General features: G+C 51.6%; 2 protein-coding genes across 6 annotated transcripts in view; one reads left to right on the top strand and one right to left on the bottom strand.

The window, feature by feature from the left end:
- CCDC114 (coiled-coil domain containing 114) overlaps positions 1-9,110 on the top strand; it is a 33,353-nt gene extending 24,243 nt beyond the window's left edge. For all 5 annotated transcript variants that reach the window (XM_029209270.1, XM_029209246.1, XM_029209239.1 and 2 more), the window contains 5 exons: positions 91-259; positions 2,067-2,230; positions 2,319-2,422; positions 2,749-2,827; positions 2,898-9,110. In XM_029209270.1, the coding sequence (XP_029065103.1) occupies positions 91-259; positions 2,067-2,230; positions 2,319-2,422; positions 2,749-2,827; positions 2,898-3,452 (1,071 nt within the window). In that variant the 3' untranslated portion in view covers positions 3,453-9,110. The remainder of the gene's footprint in view (positions 1-90; positions 260-2,066; positions 2,231-2,318; positions 2,423-2,748; positions 2,828-2,897) is intronic.
- A 1,983-nt stretch (positions 9,111-11,093) lies between these two features.
- On the bottom strand, positions 11,094-18,218 carry LOC114903378 (zinc finger protein 239-like). The gene is made up of 4 exons (XM_029236147.1): positions 18,142-18,218; positions 15,754-15,952; positions 12,661-13,059; positions 11,094-11,474 (listed from the first exon to the last, which is right to left on the bottom strand). The coding sequence occupies exons 1-4, from the start codon at positions 18,180-18,182 to the stop codon at positions 11,094-11,096; spliced, it is 1,020 nt and encodes a 339-aa protein (XP_029091980.1). The 5' UTR covers positions 18,183-18,218.
- Between the last annotated feature and the right edge of the window lie 5,481 nt (positions 18,219-23,699).

Here is a 23,699-nt window from a genome sequence, read left to right as displayed (position 1 = left end):
CCCCGACCCCTCCCCCTCCCCCTCCTCTCCTCCACCCGCGTTGGCGCCCCCTCCCGAGCTGGGCCCAGCATCGCGCCCCTGCCCCTGTAGATGCAGGAGGCCTTGGAGAGCGGGCGCCGCAGTGAGGAGGACCGTCGCTCGAGGCAAGAGCAGCAGCGGGCCGAGTTGCAGCAGCGCGTGGACGAGGTGCACACGGAGGCAGAGAACCTGGAGGCCCGCTTCCAGAACTTTCGCGGGCAGCTGGAGAAGCTCAAGACCGGTGAGCACCCGCCCTGGCTTCTTCATCTGGAAGGATGCGATGAGCAGGCGGAGAGCCTGCCCGGGCCGGCCACGCGGAGACATTCCGCGGACCACTCTGTGCACTCCCTTGTCGTCTGTCCCATATCCATCCGACCATCCATTCACTCATCCATCATCCATTCTGCATTCAGCCAGCCAGCCATCCTTCATCCAGCCATCCTGCATCCATCCATCTATCCTGCATCCATCATCCATTCATCCTTCCAGTGTGGAGTCCATGAGAGTCAGGCAGCCCTGGGTTTGAATCCCAGCTCCACCATTTGTGAACTTTTGTGTGTGGTTTCCTCTGTTGGAGCCCCTCCGGAAGTGGAATGGCAGTGCCTAGTTTGTAGGGTCGGCATGAGAATTAGATGGGATGAGGGATGGAGAGAGACTGGGAGGTGGCAGTGGTGGTGGGGAGCAAGAAGGAGGGCCACCTCGCGCTGCGCGGTCGGAGCTCAGGTATTGGCAGACCCTCTTTCCCTCTGTTGTAGGGACTGTGGTGACAAGCCCTGTGCTAGGTGGTGAGGACAGGCAGGGGGAGGGCGGGGAAGAGGCTGACACGGGCTCTGGATACTCGTAACCCAGGGGCTGGGAGGGAGGACACCTTGGGCCCTGCAGGAGGAAGGGTACGCCTTAACTCAGAGTGGAGTGCAGGACCAGGATTTGGGGGGCCCAGTGCAGAATGAAAATGCGGGGCCCCTTGTTTACAAACTGGCAAGAATTTCAAGAGACAAGAGCAGAGCATCAAACCAAACGTGGGCTCCTTCTCGGCACAGGGCCCTGTGCCCATGACATTGGCTCTGCTGGGCTCACAGGGGAGGTCTCCTGGGAGCCATGATGCTTGAGGCTGATTTTGAAGGATGAGTATTTAACCAAAAAACTGGGGAGAGGGGATGCTCCCAGCAGGCGGGGCCAAGGCTCAGAGGTGCATCCAAGGAAGGCAGGTTCTTCGTGCGGAGAGGGCGTGGGTGGGAGTTGAAGAGGGTCAGATCCTAAACGGATGCCAGGCTGAGGCTTTTTCCTGGGGGTGCTGGGGAGCCATGGGAGGGTTGTGAGCAGGAGAGGGGGGTGGATAGGAGGGAGAGGGATGAGGATGGAGAGGGAGAGATGGAGCACAGAGGTGTCGGGCTGAGGGGCTACGGGGGTGTGAGGGCTGAGGCACCAGGGGTCTGGCCCGGTGAGGGTGCAATGTGGAAGCTGGGAGGAGGAACTGCTCTGGGGGGTGAGCCTGACCTCAGTGTGAGCGGTATTGCGGACTGTTCGGAGAGGGACCCCAGGAGGAAACTGAATATGAGCCTGCAGCTCAGGTGGGGGAGGCAGGGGAGGGTGGTAGGGATGCCACAGGCTGGGCACAGATTTCTGTCAAGGTCATGGGTGCATCTTATTTCATTCACAATAACCAGTTAACTAAATACAAGCGGGCCAATTGTGAGAGCGGGTCACAGCCTTGGTGCTGCTGTGAATTTCCTCCGCTTTCTCCCGTGGAGCACGTGTGTGTGTTTCTTTGGTAGAAGCACATCCTGAGCTGTGGACTCGCTGGGTTGGGTGGAAGCTGGGTGATTCTGAGCCGTGAGCAGAGGACTGGCCGTGTGGAGGTGCCCTTGTCACGTTTTCCTTGGACTTCCCTCGCTTTTTGCCCTCTGTCATCTGGAACCCGGTGGGTCTGAACTTGGGCAAGTCCCTTCGCATCTTTGAGCCTTGCTTGGGCAGCAGGGCCTTGAGGATAAGAGAGGGTGGCACCCCATGGGCACCGGATCCATGATGGCTTGTCCCTCTGACCCCAGATATCCAGCACCTCTTCACCAGGGCCCAGTGTGACAGCACGGTCATCAATGACCTCCTAGGGGTCAAGAGCCACATGAGAGACCGGGACATAGGCCTCTTCCTGGGCCTCATAGAGAAGCGGCTGATGGAGCTCCTGACGGTGCAGGCCTTCCTCGAAACCCAGGTTGGGGTGCAGACGGTGCAGAGGGGGGACAGGGCGCCGGGGCCTTGGAGACGGGCCTAAGTAGACCACTGGCTTCTCCACCCTCCAGAGCAACCTCTCTGCCAGCTTGCCTAACGCTGCCCTCCTGGTGCTGGGCCAGAGCCCCGAGGATCTTCCCAAGAAAGTGGCCCCACCTCAGCCCCCTGACAATCTGTGAGCCAGAGGGCAAGGGTCAGGGAGCTTCCACGGGGGCAGAGGAGACAAGGGAAGGGAGGGTTTTCAGGTGTGGGCGGGCCCCTGGGACTGGAGGGTGAGTGGGGCTCGGGGGCGGGGGGAGTAGAAGATGAAGTGGGTACTTCGGGGGAATCAGAAGGAGTAAGGGCTCCAGGGACATTCAATGGGGCCCTGGGTGGACCCTAAGGGGAAAGGGCGCTCAGAGCCCGGCGCACGGCTGAGGGTCTCAGGGCCTAGCAATGAGGTGTCATCGGCCTTCTGAAGGTCGAGGAGTAGAGTCCCTTCCTGCCTTCCACCCACCTTAGTGAGGACCCCCCAGGCTTTGAGGCCAACGACGACTACCCGCTCAGCGAGGGGGAGCTGCTGAGCTACGTGGTGAAGTCGGTGAGGACGGGTGCCCGCGGGTGCGGGGCGGCTCTTCCTCCTCTGGGGCCCTAACTCGCCTCCCCCGCAGCTGGAGGCCCGGGAGCAGGCGAAGGGTCAGTACCTGAAGCAGCTGGCTGAGGCCGTCACGAAGGTGGACAGCACCCAGAGCGTGACCCTCTCCAGCACCCAGGCCAGCTCCGGCCTGCCCCTGCTGCCCAAGAGCCCCAGCGCTGTCCCAGGCTCCCTCACGAGCCACAGGGCTAGCGGCATGCTGGCATCCAGCGGAGGCCGCGCCACCAGCTCCAATGTCGGCCACGTCACCTTTAGGGACCCCAGCTCCAGCACAGGCCACGCGACCTTCGGCTCCACCAGAGCCGTCAAAGGGGGACTTATGTCCAGCCGGGGCTCGACTGAGGGCCGAGCGATCTTCACATCCCCCAACTCTAGCAGCTACCTGGGGTCCACTGGATACTTGGGGTCCAGCAGAGGCCACGAGAGCTTTGGGGGCCCGGAGAGCAAAGGCCCTGAGTCAGAATCGAGTGGAGGCCTCGAGTCCAGCAGAGGCCAAGTCTCAAGCACTGGCCCTGCCTCTAGCACTGGCCGGGTCTCCACCACCAGCAAAGATTCCCAGAGCAAATACTAGGGGCACCCAGCCCCAACCCGGCCCCTGGCTCCTTGCAGGGCCTTCTCTGGGTCTCTGCCTCTTAATTTCCCCTATGCCTCTCCATCTTTCTCACCCAGCTCCGGGTGACCTGCCTGCACACCTGTCTGCATCTCCCCTTCACTATGTCTCTGCATCTCTTCCCATCAGCTCCCCGTCATCTGTCGCCTGGTCCCCCTCTCTGTTTCCAACCTGCCCTTCCCTTTCGGTTCCCTAATCTTTTGTTCTCTAGGCTTCTCGTTCAGTGTGTCTCTGTCCTGTCTCCATGTTTGTCTCCCCATCTCTACTCTGACCTCTCTGATTATCCCCCCCACCTCCTGTTTCGGCTTCCCCATTTCTAACTCCCTCTCCTCCATCTCCCAGGCCCTCCTCACATCTCATGTCCTTGTCTCTGTAGCTCCTCATTCCTTGTCCTCAAGAGTCCCCAGTACTGACCAGTGGGGGAAGGATGGGGGCAAAGACATCAGGGTCAGCATGAGCTGTGACCATAGGAAATAAAGGCCAGAGTCTGATTTTTACCCCAGCCTGGTTACAAGCGTATATGTGAGTGAGTGAGCATAAGACGTGGCTGTTTCCTCTACCTTTGGCCCGGGAGAAAATGTATGACCCTGTCCCTATTCCCTGCCATTCATTCATTTACTCACTTTTTTTTTTTTTTTTTGAGACTTGCACATTTCAGGCTCTACTGAGAACCAGAAACCGTATCAGTCAGGATAGGCTGGGTTATGCTGCAGTAAGAAGCAACCCCAGAATCTCAGTGTGTACCTTTAACATTTTTTAATTTATATTTTGGAATTCTTCATATCTCAAGAGAGGGGACTGAAAGCAGCATGTCAACCTTGCTACCTCAACATTGCACAGGAAAGAAAAAAACTCCAAATTGCCCCCCAAATTGCCCACCACGTCGTTGATTAATTAGCTTTAATCAAGACATACAAACGATATAAATAGTGACAACAGAAAGAAAGTATTAAAGAAAAATAAGGGACCTAGAACTCATTTTGTTCTCACAAATGCAGTTCAACACACAGGCTTTATAAGAATGCTTTAAGAACACAAAACCATCTTCAAAATTGGACTCAAAAAATGGGACAAAATTGGAGGTGACTCTTGCCTGTGTGTGTCGGGGCTGCGAGCAGGGGTCGCCACCTTCTACTCTCAGCCATCCCGGAAGTTGTCATCGGTGGGCCTGGCACCGTTTGCTAATTTAGTACAAACGTGGGCTCACTAGTTTTGTTTGTAAGATAATTAATCCATCAGAGTCATGGGATTTAGTTTCCCATCGTGAGGGAAAGGGCTATCGATCTTGTGATCTAACGAGAAAGCTTACCTGTATTTATTCAGTTTACAGGCAGGATGTTAAAAGCAGGGCAGCAAATGACCAAGACAACCCAGCAGGGTGAAAGCCTTCTTCTGGAGGGAATAGTCACTGGACCTGACCACAACTCCTACAGTTCGGGGCATGGTAGAAAACATTTTTGTTGAAATCACTTCTGAGAAATATTCATAAGGAACAGGAGATGTTGGAATGAATTATTAATTTTCAAAGTCTCTTTAGTGCACAGTACAAAGTTAATAATTTTGTAAAAGTTCTCCCCTTCACACCGTATCAAATCAGATCCTTTGAATTAACGATATGATGCAGAATCCCATCTCTTCCCTAACAGTTGCAGGGGAGGGGAACTCTCCATCTCTTTTCCCGTTGATTTGACAAACATTTATTGAGTACTTACTATGTGCCATACAGAGTACTAGGCTCTGGGGATATAACAGTGAACAAGAAATTTAAAAACGGGTACTTCAGGAAGGCGATGGAAATGGCAGCTCCCTAGGATGTGACTTCTGAAAGTTAGGCTGTCATTCTCACTTTCTCCTTTGGGACCTGGGAAGTCTCATCTTGGCGGGGGGCAGAGTCATGACGACCGGCCCTATTTGCCATCCCAGAGGGACTTCCTCTTTCTCTCCTAAGACAGGACAATGAGTACAGAGAACCCAGACCCTCAGGTCTCCCCTCCCAAAGTGGTCTCAAACCCCTATAGCAGGAGGCCTTCAGCCTTAAACACCCCACCCCGAGTCTCAGCCACCTCAAGGGTCCTAGAGCTACACTGAGCAGAGCCTCCCCTGGTCCAGGGGCTGGGCTCACCATCTATGGATGGTCAACCTTGTGGCAACAAGCTCAGAATAGAACTGAGGTCACTTAAAGAAAAGTCAGAGAATCAAACCCAGAATCCTCTTGGTTCCCAAGTAAGACAGCACTACCCTCGGGGTCATAGTCACATCCCCTGTGGCTCAGGGTGGAGAGAGGGATGGAGGACGCAGGCTTGCTGGGCCAAGGCTGTAGCTAGGAGACAAAGAGTGGGCTGCTGATACCTGCTTTCAAGTGGGGGTGATTTTTGTGGCGGTGACAGTGGTGGTGATAGTGGTGATGTCGGTGATGGCCGTAGTGGCGATGGCGATGCTGATGGTGACAGAGAAGGGGATGTGATGATTATGATGACGACCGTGGTGACGATGGTGATGGTGACAGTGGTGTTGGCAATGATGCTGTGAGTGCCACCTCAATGTAGATTCTTTATTGCCGTCTCAGATTCATTTTGTCACATAAGAAGACTTGCGTTTTTTAAGCCTGAGCTCGGGAATGTCATTCATTTACATTACACAGTAATAAGAAAACAGCAGACCAGTGCAGCTCAATCTTATTGGCAAAATGGAGAAAGGACTAAATTAAATTGTACTCAACAGCAGTGAAATGTGGAGCATTTAGTGATGTCTCTGCTTTAGGACTGAGGCAGAAACTGGCACTGTCACATACAACCTGTGTGGATTTGGACAAGTGTCTTCACCTCTCTGAGCTCCGTTCATCTTGAAGTCAGAGGGGGAATCCCTGGAGGTGTGATCAGGGGATCTGACCAACATTTAAAAATAGGAATACAGTAGAATAAAAAACATCATGCAGTACAGGGTGGTATTTGATGAAACCATGTTAATGTGAAATGATTTCTTACTGCGCGTCACGGCCAGAAAAGTTTGGAAGCCACTGGTAGATGGCACCCATCATCATACACTGATTTTCAGACGACTGCCCACTAATAACACCCGATATCAACTCCCTTTCAGATGTCGATTCCACTTCACCCAAAGCAAACGTTCCGGGTCTCCCAGCGGCTCTGTCTTAGCAGAACTCCGCCGCCAGGTGGCGCCCGTGCCCCGCCGTGAGCGGATTCTTCTCCGTCCTGACTCAGCCCAAGCTGGTGATTTCCTTGGGGTCCCCCCTCGCCCCGAGGATCGAGTTTACTGGGACTAAACGTCTTGACCACGAATAGAATTCCCCGAGCAGAGCACGGCAGGAGGGCGCAGGCGGTCACGAAGGGATGTGGCCATCCTAAGATATCCACTCATCCCTTCTTGATTCCACAATGTTCATTAAATGCCTGTGTGCACCAGACGAGGTGCCCCCACCCAGAGCTCACATCCTGATGGGGGAGGACGGACAAGATCCCAAATTCAAGACCCCACCAGTACAGGGAAGCCTACCCACCTAGTCCGGTGCAGGACGGCACGAGGTAGAATCTCGCCCGCCCCCAGCCGGCTGTGACCTTGGGCAGCTTGCTTAGCCTCCCTGTGCCCCAGTTTCCCCTGCTACAAAACGGGACTAACAGCACCCACTTCATAGGGTTGTCGTGAGCATTAAATGAGTTAATATTTGTAAAGTACTTAGAAGGGGCCTCTGTCTGTTAAACCCAGTGTTTAAAATTCTCATTTGACAGGGCTTCCCTGGTGGCGCAGTGGTTGAGAGTCCGCCTGCCGATGCAGGGGATGTGGGTTCGTGCCCCGGTCCGGGAAGATCCCACATGTCGTGGAGCGGCTGGGCCCGTGATCCATGGCCGCTGAGCCTGCGCGTCCGGAGCCTGTGCTCCGCAACGGGAGAGGCCACAACAGTGAGAGGCCCGTGTACCGCGAAAAAAAAAAAGAAAACTTAAAACAAACCAACAAACAAATACTTAATGAACTTTGACAAATGGTACTCTTCCGGGACAGGTAAACTACTTATTTTCTTAGACTTCCTAAGGATTCTTTGATCTATGGAAAAACACCTCTCTGAAGAAAATACTATTCACAACAAAGAAGGGACTGGCCAAAGGTTAGGTCACTAGTCTATCCAGTGGGCTAGCACAAGCTCATTGCATTTCCTTCTTTTGATTGAGATGTAACAGCCATACATTAAATTGTACCAAGTGTATGTGAATAGCTGGATTAATTTTATGTATGCATATTAATTTCTAAAATATCAGAGGAAATCATACAACTCAATAGCAAAAGAAAGAAAGAAAAAACTGATTAAAAAAGGGCAAAGAACCTAAATAGGCTTTTTTTTCCAAAGAAGATACACAAATGGCCAACAGTATATGAAAACATTCTCAACATCACTAATTTATCAGGGAAATGCAAATCAAAACCAGATATGGAAAAGAGGGACCTTTGTGCACTATTAGTGGAAACGCAAATTGGGACAGTCATTTTGGAAAACAGTATGGAAGGTTCTCAGAAAACTAAAAACAGAACTATTGTTCTGTAACATCTTATGGAAAAACCCAAATGAACCTTTTGGCCAACCCAATATGATCCAGCAATCCCACCTCTGGGTATTTCTCCAAAGGAATTAAAATCAGGATCTTGAAGAGATACTTGCTCTCCCATGTACATTGCAGCATTATTCACAATAGCCGAGACATGGAAACAAACCTGAATGTCCTATGGCTTCTTTAAAATTTTAGTCCTTGCTTTGATTTTCAACAGTTTGACTATGATGTGCCCAGGTGTGGTTTTCTTTGTGTATTTCCTGTTTGGATTTTGCTGAGTTTCTTGAATCTTTGAGTTAATGTCTTTCATCAGTTTGGGACAATTCTTAGCCATTATTACTTCAAATTTTGCTTCTCCCTCAATGTGTTTCTCCTCTCATTTTGGTACTTAAGTTATATGTATGTATGGCTTATATTCATATATATATATGTTCCTTATATCTTTTATCATTTATTCTCTTCTGTTTTTTGTTTTGTATTGTTTTGTTTTGTTTTGTTTTTCAATTGCTCTCCATGCTTCCATTTGGCTATTTCCTATTGACCTGTCATTGTATTCATGAGTCCCATCTTATCATCTTATTCAGGACCCAGTATACAATTAAACCTATTCAATTAACTTTAGTTTCAGATTTTGCATTTGCCCAAAATCTTGATTTGATTCTTGTCTAGATTCCAATTCTCTGTTGAAATGTGCCCTTATTTCATCTGCTTTTTGATCTTCTCTATTTTCTTTAGCAGCTTAGCCACAGTTAATTTGAAGTATTCCCTGCTCATTACAATCTGGGTAATATATTGATCTCTTTCCATCATCAGTTTTTTTTTTTCTAATTATTTATCAAATTTTCTGCTTCTACCCCTGCTGATGAAGTTTTAGTTTTAAGTCTGACATTATAGATAAAATGACTGTAAATGTACCACATGACATCTTCCCCCAGAACAGGTTTCTGCTTTTTATTTTATTTATTTATTTATCTATCTATCTATTTATTTATTTTTGTCTGCATTGGGTCTTTGTTGCGGTGCGCGGGTTTCTCATTGCGGTGGCTTCTCCTGTTGTAGACCACAGGCTCTGGGCGCGTGGGCTTCAGTAGTTGTGGCTCGCAGGCTCTAGAGCGTAGGCTCAGTAGTTGCAGCGCATGGGCTTAGTTGCTCCACGGCATGTGGGATCTTCCCAGACCAGGGCTGGAACCCATGTCCCCTGCATTGGCAGGCGGATTCTTAACCACTGCGCCACCAGGGAAGTCCTCACTTATGAATTTAGATGCTTAAATAAAATATTGGTGAAGAGAAATCATTAAAACAGAGGATACTATAAGCAGGTGAGATTTATTCTAGGAATGTAAGGATATCTCTGCTCTTCTTAATGTACTATAGTTTATCACATTATTAGGTCAAATGAGAAAAATCAGAATCATCTTAATAGATGCCAATAAGACATTTGATAAAATTTAAAATGCAAGCCTGTCAAAGGCACAGCTGCATATTAGGGCGGGGAGGTCTAAGACCTTTAAGGACTTGACCTTAAACTGTGATGCCACGTGGATAGGACCCACCTTATGATGCCTCCCAGGCAAATCCCTAGCTCCTCCCCCAATGCTATTAAGTGTTTACATAAATTCCCGGGGGGGGGGAACTTCTAACACATTATGGAGGTGAAGCTGGGGACTTGAAAGAAACAGCATTCAGAAGGTGAGAAGCCATGGAGCTGAGGCCAGACCAAGAGGTGGGAGAGGGAGAGTTGAAGGTGTTCTGGAAATGTCCCAAATCACCAAGATCACAGCCCCAGTGACCGCGACATACTTCCTTGGGCTGAACTTTGTCCGTAAGTTCAGCTCTCTCTTCAGAGAGCACATCTGTGAAGGGCTGAGAGTAGGGTGTGGGTGGGAGGCAATACTGATGTTCTGAAAAATCCCACAAACCACCCAGGGGACATCTTTAGCACCCAGGGGACACCTTCAGCACCCAGGGGACCTCTTCAGCACCCAAGGGACATCTTTGGCATCAGCTGCATGAGACCTGGGCTATTACTTGCTTAAAAAAATACTGTCTGCAGAGCTGATCTCAGAGCTGGGATGGGACGACTCAGATATTCTGGACACCACTGTGGCCACCATCCCATAAGCTATCTTATCACACTTCCAGCCACCTGCAAGGCAAGGTCTATGAGAGTGGACGTCCATCCAAAGGTAGGCCTCATGGAGCTGATGCTAGGGTCAAAGGGAACACTGTGGATGGTGTGGAAAGGCCTCCAACCATTACAAGGTGATCTGACAGATGGGGACCAAGGAGCAGCCAACAGAGATGGGACGCCCACCTGAAGTGCAGGTCACGCCCATGTCTGGCGAAATGATTGTTCCTAAAATGCCATACATCACCAACTAGAAGATCTCAGCACCAATGGTTTTGCTGTGCTATGCCTGCAAGGACATAACCCAGGGTGTCCACAGTGAACAGTTATCCATCCATCTGTGAACTTCTTTAAATTTGACAAGAGTCACCAGCAAGGCCTTAGTACCAAAGGTCAACGTACAGGTGGTGGAGGAGGATCCAGAAGCGCTCACATTCAAGAAAGGCTCCTACAGCTCCTACCTGCATTTGTGGCTACCCTCATATGCTTTATGCCACAAGCCACCAATGGGACATCCTCACCACCAGATGACCTCATTACCACATTGACATTTTAGTAAATGAGGAACACTGACACAGCTACAGGGCCACCTAACAGGTTATACATGGTAGCAGCTCTGATTTGATTAAAGTTATTACCATGTACATTTATACCACATAACCATAATCGGTTGGGTGTGTGCACTTGCTACCCTGGAATGAGATTTATAAACTTTCGTCTTGGCTTTGCAGGGGATTAAAAAAAAAAAGGTTTTGTTAAAGGCCCTCTGCAAAGTCCTTCTCAAGAATATTCAGTATATTAAGTGGCTTACATGGGCATCAGTGGCAGTTCTTCAAATGTCACAGCCACTACCGGGCACCCTTCATGCCTTCATACCTTAGACCTGTGCTGTCCAGGATGGCAGCAGCTAGCCACCTAGCTAGGGTAAGGCCGCTCGCCCGAATGCACGCGGAGGTGAGAGGCCAGCGCGTTGGACTGCTTGAAGGCCTTGGTGCACAGCGGGCAGATGTAGGGCCGATCGCCCATATGCACGCGCTCGTGCACCCGCAGCCTGTGGCGGTGGATGAAGCGCTCGCTGCACACCCTGCAGGAGTGCGGCTTGTCCTCACAGTGCCGCCGCCGGTGCAGAAGCAGGGCCGGCCCTGCCGCGAAGGCCTTGCTGCAGTCCCGGCAGGGGAAGGGCCGCGAAGGGGCGTGCAGAGGCTCGTGGCGGTGCAGCTTGTAGGGGGTCTTGAAGCGCTTCGGGCAGGACGGGCAGGGGAAGGGGCGCTCGCCCATGTGGAGGCGGCGGTGCTCCTGGGGAAGAGGACAGCACCGGGAGTGAGGAACAGTGGCTCACCTCTGCAGGACATGCCTCTCCAGGTAGATTCACCCCTACTCCTTGCAGGTCTCCGAGAAAGAGACCAAATGAAGATACACATACCAATTGTCTAAAATTTTTAAAATTACCAACCAAACTATTAAATAAAATACGTTCTTCCTCCCCCCTCTGACAAATAGACCTTCACAATGACCCGGAAGGCCAGGTTCAAATTTATATTCTTTGGAATCCTCAGAGTTCCACACTAGAACTTGGTGGCCCAGGAGAGCTGGCGGGGGTTTCCCAGGCCTCGGGGGATATCGCACCCACAGAAGGACAGCCCAGTCCAAGCCTCCCTTCCACCCGTCCAGCCTAGAGGTTGTGCACACAGGTGGGGCAAAGTGCACCCTGGGGATGGTGGATCCAGAGAGCCCTGGAAGCAGCCTTTGGGCCCCTTGGGTAGGGAATCCCAGGCTCTCTTGTCCCCTTGGCCACACAAGAAGGGGCAGCAGGAGACCGGTCACGGCAGCATCCGGTAACAGGAGAGATCCAGGGTAGCTCTGAGAGCTGGGCTGCCTCCAGGCTAACTCCCAGCCTCTCCTTTCCTCCCATCATGGCCCTCAACACACCTCCCCCCTCCCCACCCCTCCCCAGCCATGGAAGCCTCCCTTTCCGGTACCTTCTCCTCCAAATCTGACCCCTATCTCCTTCTTACCTTCCTCGAGAACCCATCCCCAATTTCCCATCATCTCATGATCATCCCAGCTGCTACCTCCCTGAGTGCCAAGACCACTTTCTCTAAGCCTCTCCCCTCACATCTTTCCTGGGATTCTTCTACCTTCTAGCTCACCTCCACATACACTTAACCCCTCCCCGCCTCGGCCTCCTGGACACCCCTCCCACTTTCCCTTCAGGCCCAGCTCTGCTCTCCCTCTTCCGGTGGGCTCTGCCTCTCCCCACCGGCTCCCGCTCACCCCCAGTCCAAGGCCCTGCTCACCCTGGTCCCAGAAACCTCCACCCCTCCCTTCATACCCGGCCCTACCTTAGGTCCATTGCCTTGCCCTGCCTTTTCCCCGCAGACCCCGCCCCTCGCAACAGGCCCCGCCCACCTCGGGTCCACCACTCTCTCCTGCCCCTTTCGCGTACCCCAGCCTCTCGTCGGCCCCGCCCCCCTCTCCGCACCTGCAGGTTGCTGGCTTGCTTGAAGCGCTTGCCGCAGGCTTCGCAACCGTGCGGCCGCTCGTCGCTGTGCACCGGCCGGTGGCCCTTGCAGTCCGAGTGGCGTTTGAAGGCGGCCGCACACAGACCGCAGCGAAAGGGCCGCGCCGCCGTGTGCACCACCTCGTGGCTCAGCAGCGCCCACGCGCGCTTGAAGGCCCTCCCGCAGGCCGCGCAGCTGAACTGCCTGGGCCGCGCCAGCCTCTCCCGGCCCTCGGAGCCGCTGCGAAGCGAGCCTGGCTCCTCCTTACCTGAGCGCTCCTCCGCAGAAACGTCGGGAACCAGGCGCGCAGTCGAGTACGTCCCGTGCTCGTCGATGAGCTGCACCGGGGCCGGAGCCTCCACCTCGTCTCCTCCGGGCGCCTGGAAGAGAGGAATGGGCTTAGTCCTCGGGTCATCCCCCCATCCCACCCCTGCCCAGACATGACTGTGGATTTGGGGCTGCAGCCGCCTCATCTGTAAAATGGGCAGATAACGGGACCGCCCTTCTGGAGCGGCAATGCGGACTAAATGGGTTAAGATTGAAATTCTGCTCCCCCCCAGCCCCGTCCCTCCTGACGCCTTCATTTCAGGAAAAGGCAGCTCCTTCTTTCCTTCCAAGTGCTCGGGGCAAAAACCTGACACCCCTTTTTCACACACCTTCATCTAATCTCTCATCAAGCCTGTTGGCTCTAACTTGAAAATACAGGCAGAATCGGGCCACTTCGCACCATCTCCACAGCCAGCACCCTCCTGTGAGCCAAAATCATCTCTCTCCCGGGCTATTGCTGTGGTCTCTTCTCCGGGTTCCCTGCCTCAGCCGTCCACCCCTCAGGTCTGTTCCCCACGCAGCCGCCAGAAGGCGCCCGTTAACACCTAAGTCAGCTCAGGTCCCTTCTCAGCTCAGAGGCCTCCCCTGGTTCCCCTCTAACTCAGGGAAAAGCCCAAGTCCTCACGACCCAGGAGGCCCTGCATGACCCGCCTGTGTCCCCTCTTTGACCTCATCTCTTGCCTTCTCCTCTGGCTCACTAGGCTCTGGCCACACTCAAGGCCTCCTCAACGGACTTGGTGCCTGGAACCCTCTTCCCCTCCACAGACGCACAGTTCCTCCCTCACCTTGGTCAGGTCTTTGGTCCAATGTCACTTTTCCCTGAGGCCTCTCCTTACCACTCTATCTGAAATCGAAACTCATGCTACCCCTCCAATTCTTCCTACATGCTTCCTGGCTTTACTTTTCTCCATAGCACTTATCTTTGGATATGAGCCTGGAACTGCCTGTGTCCATCTTTTGCACCCTGTGGGAAGAGTCAACCTGGCAATGAAATATCCATAGAGGAAAACAGTCCCAAGAAAAGAGAGAGACAGCTTCCTAGATCTAGACAGCACCTAGATCTAGCTTCACCTGAAGCATCCTTTCCTCCACTCTTTGGTTAGGTGAGGCAATATATTACCTTTTGTTGCTTAAGCAAGTTTGAGTTGGGGTTTTCTGTCATATGGTAGGCTGAATAATGGCCTCTAAATATATCCTGGTCCTAAATATCTAGAACTTGTGAATGTTGCCTTAAATGGTAATAGGGACTTTGCAGATGTGATTAAATTCAGGATCTTGAGATGGGGAGATTATCCTGGATTATCTGGGTGACTGTGAAGGTAATCATAAGTGTCCTTATAAGAGGGAAGCAGAGGGAGATTTGATGCAAAAGAAGAAGGTGATGTGACCACTGAACCAAAATACTAAGCTGCTGGCTCTGAAGATGGAAGAAGGGGTCAGGAGCCAAGGAATGCAGCTCTAGAAGATAGAAAAGGCAAGGAAATGGTTTCTCCTCTAACGTCTCCGAGGGAGCACAGCCCTGCTGACACCTCGATTGTGGCTCAGTGAAATTCATTTTGAACTTCTGATCTCCAGACTGTAAGTGAATAAATGTGTGTAGTTTTAAGTCACCAAATTTGTGGTAATTGGTTTCATGGGAAACCAATACATGCCATTTGCAGCCAAGACTCCATAGAGGGGACACAGCTAAAAAAAAAAAACACCTTTTATTTGGCGTTTATGCAGCACCTTCTGGATACTAGGCACCAGACTGAGTGCTCACAATAACCCAGTCTTCTGCAGGGAGACTGAAGCTCAGAGAAGGTGAGTCACTTGCCCGAGGTCACAGAGCTTGGGAGTGGAAGAGTCAAGATTTGAATCTGGAAAGTAACACTAAAGCAGCCCTCACAAACCCATACTCATCTGTGAATTTGGGGATGGTGTTAGAGATAACGTTATTAGCTAATATTTATTTGATACTTAGAGGGTGTAGGCACTGTTCTGAGCAATTTGTGTGTATTAACTCCCTGAGCTCACTCTATGAGGAGAGGACTTTTATGATCCCCATCTGACAGATGACAAAACTGAGGCTCAGAAATTAAGAAATATCCGGATCAGATCATAGAGCTGGTAAGAGGCAGAGGTGGGATTTGAACTCACAATATCATACCCTTGTAATAATGAACCTTCATTTGATAGATGGGGACCCACGCATTGGCAGGCGGATTCTTAACCACTGCGCCACCAGGGAAGCCCTAGAGTTAGGGTTTTTTATGAAGACTAGCTTGAAGGCAAACGTTTCATGAAAGCCTGAGAAGTAAAGGAGGGAAAGGGGATAGGAAATGCCTGGGGTGGGATGGGAATGCCACGTTAAAGGGGATGACCTGGGAAGGCCCGCTGAGAAGGTGACACTGAAGCGAAGACCTGAAAGATGTACACGGAGGAGGGAGCGAGGGAGCCCTCATTTTCTCAAATGGCTCTCAAGTTTGAGATCCAGCACAATCATACATCCATCACTGTTCTAGGTACAGAAATAATGAATACATTCATTGTGCAACTGCTCTGAATCTGACACCATCTCCTGGCATCGCCACAACAGGGAAGGTTTCGTTCTCACAGAAGCAGAAACTAAGGCTCAGAGCAGCGTGTCCATGGGCCAAGACACAAAGCCAGGAAGTGATAGATCTGGGAATCAAATTCACAGCTGCCTAAATCTCTATTCCCGCTGAGACCTGACTCCTGGGGTGGGTGGGCGTTGGGGGGCTCACCTCTTCTTCTGGGACCTCAGGCTCCTCAGGGTGTATCCTCAGTTGAGATGGACTGAACCCCAGAAAGTCTGGGGGGTCTCCAGGACCCGCTTCTCCATCTCCCGCCTTCATGGGGTGCGGTCTGTCCCAGACCCAGTCCCTGGCTCTGGAGGCTGAAGTGAGGGTGAGGTGGGGCTGTCGTCGGTCAGCTCCAAGGGGGCTGAGGAAGAGAGAAGGGAGGTGACAGTGAGCGTTTTCTCTAAGCTGCTGGAGTTGGGAGAGAGGTCTCCTCCAAAGTCTCATCTGCCCTGGTGGCCCAGGGAGGCCATCTCTCTCCAAGACCCTCCTCGGAGGGATGGCAGATATTCCCATGCCCTCCACCAACAGCTACACCCTGTACTCTCCAACCCCATAGCCCTGAAACCAGCTCATGTGTGTCTTCACCCAGCCTCCTCCAGGCCTCCCTGCCTCCAGTCTCCCCTCTCCAGTCCATCCCCCACGTGGCCCTAGAGGAGTCTTTCTGGCCTCCAGAGCTGCTCCTGCCTCTTCCCTGCTCACTTTCCTCCCATGGCTCCCCAGAACCCCCAGTAGAAAAATGAGCCCCTCGGGACTTCCCCGGTGGTCCAGTGGTAAGGAATCCATCTTACAAAGCAGGGGACGCCCGGTTCGATCCCTGGTCGGGGAACTGAGATCCCACATGCCGCGGGGCAACTACGCCCGCGTGCCTCAACTAGAGAAGAGAAAACCCGCATGCCACAACTACAGAGAAGCCCGTGCACCACAGCGAAGAGCCTAGGCGCCGCAACTAAGACCAGATGCAGCCAAAAATAAATAAATCTTTAAAAAAGAAAAAAAAAAATTGAGCCCCTCAACGTGGCATTCAAGGCCCTTCACAATATGGCCTCTTGGGCTGAACCTTTGTCTTCCTCACTTCACTTCCCTCTCCCCAGCTAGCCCAATGAGCCTCACAGTACCCAGGGCCAACCACAGATGACAGCACCGGAACCTCACTCCCAAGCCCCCTGGATGACCTGCAGACCCCTCACACTCATGACATCTGTGCAGACCTCAGAGTCCTCCTCCAAGCACGCCCCTCCTCCTGGGGTCCCCATCTGTGCCCATCACTGTCCCAGCAGCCTCACTGCCACCCAATCGCTGGGTCAGGTTCCCAGGGAGTTCTCATCCCTCCATCCTCCTCCTTCCTACCCCCTCCCTGATCTGTCAGTCTCCCAACCTTCCCACGTTTTCAGTCTTTTATTCTCCCCTCTGTCCCCATGGCCCCTGCCACAGCTCAGGTCTTTTTTTGTTTGTTTGTTTTTTGGCTGCGCCACACGCATGTGGGATCTTAGTTCCCTGACCAGGGATCGAACCCTCTTCCCTTGCAGTGGAAGCACGGAGTCTTAACCACTGGACCGCCAGGGAAGTCCCAGCTCAGGTCTTCTCCTATCCTCCGGGATCATCACCCCAGCCTCCTCTCTGACCTCTCACCTCCAACCTCCCCGATCCAGTCCGTCTCCCACACAGCCCCAGACAGGTCTTTCTACACCCAGAGCTTATCTTGCTCCTGTCCTGCTCACAACGCTCCCATGGCTCCCCAGGATCGTGGGACAGCGTCAGGCCCCTCAGCCTGGCAGTCCAGTCCCCTTTGATATGTCCCCTGCATACTCTCCAGCATCACTCTCGATGTATTTGCCCACGGACCTTACATTCCAATGGGCAGACCCTCCTTCTGCAAGTGGATCCTTAACTCTTCCATCATGGGGCGTTTGCACCTGTTGTTGGCCCACATCTCAGAGCCTCTGTCAGAATCTAACTCCTGCTTCAAGGCACAGTTCAAACCTGTTACCCGCGCACACACTCACCGTGACCCTCCGCATTCATACACGCAGAGGTCGCTCCCAAGCACTGCCCAAATCTCCCCATGCAAACAATGGTCTCTCCCAACCATTCATCCCCCTCAGTCGGACACACAATGAACTCGTCCATCCGAACCTCCCACCTCCCCACCCAATGAACTCGCCCATCCAGAGATCCCCGCCTTCTTTCCCTGACAAAGGTCTTCCAGGCCCCGCCCCCTGCACACAAGGGTCTCCTGAAGGCCTCTCCACTTTCCTCCGAACTGTTTGGACCCCCCCTTTCCCCCATTTTTCTCCTGACTTCCGTGACAATGATCTCACCCGCCAAATGGGCCCTTCCTCACTCAGGCCCGCTCCTCCCACCCCTCTGCTGGAAACTTGGTATGTCCTGGAGTGATAGAAGGGAACGGGAATCGGGCGAGACCATTACCCGAGTCTGTGTGTGCGGGGAGAGGCATGAAGGGAGTCCCTTCAATTGGGGACTGACCAGACCTCTGGCTCCCCCGGTGCCTTTCAGATTTGACCCGTATCTTCCCAAACTTCGCCGCCTCACCTTTCGGTCCAGGTATACTGCCGGTTCACCGGGGTCTCCATTTACTGGAGGACTCGGGGCAGCGGCGCTCCCGGCCACCTGAATGCGCATGCGTAGTGCATTTCTGGTACCGTGGCTGGTTTTTCTCAGGAGGTTGAAAAGGGGAGTCTTCACTCCCTCTGCAGCGTCACCAAATTCCCCTCAAACGTCAACCTACTGCTTCAGTCTCTCAAAAAGAAACGGGAAGGGCAGATATATAGTAACAACCAGTTATTGATGTACTTAGCATGGGCTAAGTATAAGCACATTATTTTCAGTTCTCAAAACAGCCTTGGTTAGTTACTATTATCCCCATTTTCCACATGAAGAAACTGAGGTTCAGCGAGAAGGAGCGTCAACAAGTGCGTGACAGCCGTATTGGGAGCCTGCTGTGCATGGCTTCATCCAAGCACTCTTTCTGCTAAAATGAGAACCACTGAAGAAGTGCAGGGGTGGAGGTTGAGCGGGAAGCTACCCTCCTCTCTGCTGTGTCCTCAGGCAAGTTCCTGAACCACTCTCATTTAATTTCCCCAGCTGGAAAACGGGCACAATGGGGTGTTTGGGGTGATCCTCTAGGTAAACCACCTGGCACAATGCAGTTCAGGGCTAATTAAGTATCACCATGGGGGGCAGGTATAGGATGTTGATGAGTGAAGAAGGCCATATGGGGAGCTATGAAGAGAGTTCTTTTTTTTTTTTTTTTTGCGGTACGCGGGCCTCTCACTGTTGTGGCCTCTCCCGTTGCAGAGCACAGGCTCCGGACGCTCAGGCTCAGCGGCCATGGCTCACGGGCCCAGCCGCTCCGTGGCATGTGGGATCTTCGCGGACCGGGGCACGAACCCGTGTCCCCTGCATCGGCAGGCGGACTCTCAACCACTGCGCCACCAGGGAAGCCCCAAAGAGAGTTCTTTACTATCCACACAGAGAAGAGTTACTGCTACCCGTCTCCTGCGAATTGTTGCTACAAAAACACAGGCCCATAGTCTGAGATGGCGTGCTTCAGCAGACTGGATTTCAAACCATTTTTTTGGAACCCCAGAGTTCTTCCCAGGTGCATGAGGCCAAGTTGGGGGACGGGGTGGGGCAGGGAGGCAGGACCCTGTGTATCCCAACTCCTGCTTCACCTTCAGTAATAATTTTGATGATGACAGTCTTCCAAACACATCCCATGTGTTACCTCAGTTATTCCTCCAAGAAACTTATGAGATGGATACTACTGTTATTTCCATTTTAAAGATGAGGAGACTGAGGCACTGGGCGTTTAATAATTCTGCAAATAACAGTGTATTCCATGGAACATCCCAAGTCCTCCTCTACCACTCCCTCATTTGTTTTCTAATGTATCCCTTGAGCCCCAGTTCCTCTTTTATCACCTGAATTCCTGGTATCTATTCCTCTTCTATGTCCCCCAGCTCCACTATGAATATGTTTCTCTAATACCCCCAATCTCCCCTGTAATATCACTGCTTCCAAATTCTGAATCGCCTCTATGCATTTCATCAACATAATTTATGGAGTGTCCCCTCGGTGCCAGGCACACTTCCGGGCCCTGGAATTTTTCATGGTAAACAGCACAAGACCTCCCCCTAGTGGGGAAGATGGACAATTAAATGACAAATGATGGACAAGATAATTTTAGATCCTGATAAAGTTTCTGAAAGGGGAATAGAATAGTTGCTGGTGGTGGGAATGGGGTGGTGGCTACTTTAAATAGGGCTGTCCAGGGTATCCTCTTCTGGGAGGTGACATTTAAGTCTGAAAGGTAAAGAGTTGGATGGGCAATCCAGGCAGGGAACGGCAGGGGCAAAAATTGGAATAAGCTGGTCCTGTTTGGGGAACGGGGTGGAGCCCACTGTAGGTGAGGCAGGAGGGCAAGTGATAAGAGATATGGCTGGACAGTTAGGAACCGGGAAACTCCACATTCGCCATAACATCCCAATTCACCCTATTTATCAGCACTGGCCAAAAGAACTTTCTCCGATGATGGAAATGTTGTAGATCTTCAGTGTCCAATACAGTGGAGACATTGAGTATTTGAAATGGAGTGAGTGTGACTGAGGAACTGAATTTTTAATTATATTTCACTTTAATTAATTTACTTTAGCCACATGTGGCTACCTGCTAGGGTATTAGACAACATAGCTATACAACTTCCCATTACACCTCAAAACATCAAACTCTTCTTATAATTCCCCCACTCTCCCAAAACATCTCAGTGTTCCCTACAAGCCTCCACTCGCCCCTATAAGAATCCTGTAACAACTGTACAAATGTTCAAACAACCCAATTCTCGGTTCCTTTTACATATGATTCACCAAAACACTCCCAATCCCTTAGTATCTCCCCAACACCACCTATGTCACACCGATTCCCCCATCACACTCTCCGTTCCTCCACGAGCACCTCAGCTCCTCTGCAGTTACTCTATTTCCTCCCAAGACAGTCCTTAAACACCTTCATCTCACCCCGCCCCCTTTCGCTCCAGGGTTACCATGGCAACGCACCCGCAGCCATCACGCGCGCCTAGCCTGGCCCATCACCATGGAAACCGGAGAGGTCTCCTCCACGCCACCACCCCACGCTGAGATGGCTGTTCTGGGACCCAGACCCTTCGGACCCAAGAGAGCCGGGAGAGACTAGGGAGCCCCACAATTCACAGCGAGAGCAAAGCGTCCTCCCCATTCTTCTGCCCCCATCCGACTAGGCGCCCTGCAGCAGGTACACACTCCGGGGGAATGTCGGGTGGCAGATTCTACTGCGCAGGCGCCCACGCTTAGCGGACCGCGTTAGAGGCGCTCAGCCTGCCGGGAGTTGTAGTTTTCTGGCTGCAACAGCTGGAGACGCAGGTGGCCAATGGGTGAGCCGGATAGAAACAAGGTTACTGAAGCTGAGAATCGTCGGGCAGGCTTCACTGTCACCATAGCAACAATGAAGCGTGATGAAGCACCAGCCCTAGTAGCCAGTCTGCCATTTTTATTCTTTCATCTTTCTTGCTCAGGGCTTGCTTTGCACCGGACACTGTTCTAGGCACTGGAGATACAATGGGAAACAAAATAGAGTTTATAATTTGATGGGGGGAGATTGACTATTAATAACAACGATGAACACAAATCGCTAGAGAAAACGGTATGTTAATAGGTTATTGAGATGCTTCGGGAGAAGTGGAAATGCAGATCATGTGAGAACATTGGTACACACCCGAATTCATCTATCTCACAAAGCCCTGTGAGACCGGTACTATTATTATAGCCAAACTGTAACAAACAGATTAAGCAACAGAAGGGCACATAGCAAGGAGTAGAGCTGGGATGTGAACTAGGACCATCTGGATTCATACTCTGTAAGCTTAACTACAGTGCTAAGCTGGTCAAGATGTGTGGCATAACTTCAGGCAGTGTTAATTGTTGTGAAGAATAAAGCAGAGAAAAGGGATGAGATGACTCTTTAAATGGACTGTTCAGGGATGGCTTTTAGAAGCAGGTGACATTTGAGTAGAGGCCTGAGGGATTGTGCTGGGCACGTGGGGCATGTAGAGGTCCAAGGGTCACTGACCTTTGGATTTTTCTCTTGCCTTCCCCAAAGGCAGACTGTTACACACGCTGCTCCCTCTGCTGAGAATGCGCTTCCCCGTTCTCTCCCTGTCAAATGCATCCTTCAAGAGCCGGTTCTGAGGGACTTCCCTGGTGGTCCAGTGGTTCAGAATCCGTCTTCCAGTCCAGGGGAGGTGGGTTCGATTCCTAGTCGGGGAACTAAGATCCCGCATGCTGTGGGCCAACTAAGCCTGCGCCACAACAAAGACCCAGCACAGCCAAAAAAAAAAAAAAAGATCCGGTTCTGTGAAGAAACTACTTCTCTGTCCCGTTTTGCTAACCATAAATCTCTTCCTTCTCTGGACTCACAACCGATCCATTTGTCACAATAAAGCTGCCAGGGGTAATTTTATTTTTGTACATCCAATCAAGCCATGCTCCTGCTTGAAAATTTTTGAATGGCTTCCCACTGCTCCCAGGATAAAGACTCACCTCTTCCTGTACCTATAAGGCCCTGATGGTCACTATTAACATCTCTCCCTTTTTCACACCCTGACCCCCCTCTACTAACCCTTCTTCAATTTATGGTATGGCTTGAGCTCTTTCCCTCCCTAGGACTCTCCCTAACCCACATCCAAGAGTCTAAGGATAAAAGAGTCAAGTGGGGAGCTTTGGGACATCGGTCTGCACTGGACTGCTATTGGGTTTGCCTGCCCAGGATTCCTCCTGCCTCTTTTTGATCTTAGGTGACCTCCACCTTCAGCGGCTTGAAGCAGGATTTTGGTTCCCAGCCAGAGATTGAAGTCAGGCCATTGCAGTGAGAGCGCTGAATCCTAGCCACTAGACCAGTGGCCAGTGACAAGGGCCCTGGCCCGTCAGCTTTGTAGAAATGTATTCCCACAGAGAAACGGAAAGTAGTGAAACAAGTAAAGTGTTTATTAGGAGGAAAAAGAGTATGTGTGAATAGGCACAAACTGGCGGGCTCAGAGAGTCACGCCCTTGTGGCAGTTTGAATCACTTATATGGGGCATTTCTTCTGGGTTTCCTTTGGCCAATCATCTTGCTTTGCCTGGTTCTGGATCTGTATTTGGTTTATCTCAGGGTCCTCCCCTGTGTGCACGCGCATCTCTTAGCCAAGATGGATTCCAGCAAAGAGGCCTATGGGTAGGTTGACATCACTCCCTTCTTGACCTCCAAGGAGCCTTTCTGTGCACACATTGTTGGGAAGGTCTCCTCGATTTTGAGAATGAGAAATGTGTGGTCTCTTTTATCTGGGCAGGGCTCAGCCTCTCCTATTATCCTGCCGTTATCTTCATCTTGGAGTATCTGTCCACAGGGGACAAACTGCAGCTGCTCAGCCTGGGACCCATCTATCTCCTGCCTCACTCTCTTTAACAACCCCTCTCCTCACTCTCTGTGACCCTGTACATTCTGTCTGCCCTGTCAGTCTGCTACAAGAATGGGCAGATGTCCAGGGTGACGGCTCAGAGCAGACCCTCCAAGCATGGTCTTTGAAGCAGAAGCCTCAGCGTTATTTGGGAACTGATTAGACATGCAAATTCTCAGGCCCTACCTCAGACCTACTCAATCAGAAATTCGGGGTGGCAGGGATGTCTGTGTTTTAACGTGGTCTCTGGGTAATCAATTTCCTGAGGCCTGCTCAAGTTTGAGCACATAAACAAGAAACAATAAAAGGCACAAACAATAAATGCTTATCACTAAATACTTTTGAAGTGTCATGGTTGTTACACAGCATCGATAATTGATACTGATACACTTAGTAAACCCAATCAGCCTCGTCTTTGAGATTTGATGCTGGGATGCTGGTAGAAAGGTCTTTGGGGATCAAGATCTGAGGATATGAGATTACGGCTTCAAGTCGCTATCTTTCTCAGTCAAAGGGGATAGCCTTCCTTTGAAGGAAGCCGTGACATAAAGGGCAGAAGCACAAGGGAGAAACCTGACATTATTTGAGCCCCTGGATTCAGCTGCACATGAAGACTTTAATTT

This window comes from Monodon monoceros, unplaced genomic scaffold (assembly GCF_005190385.1).
Source record: "Monodon monoceros isolate NGI ecotype Baffin Bay Population unplaced genomic scaffold, NGI_Narwhal_1 Super_Scaffold_10, whole genome shotgun sequence".
Taxonomy (NCBI): Eukaryota; Metazoa; Chordata; class Mammalia; order Artiodactyla; family Monodontidae; genus Monodon; species Monodon monoceros.
The sequence above is the reverse complement of the archived record's forward strand: the minus strand, read 5'-3'. Positions and strand labels throughout refer to the sequence as shown.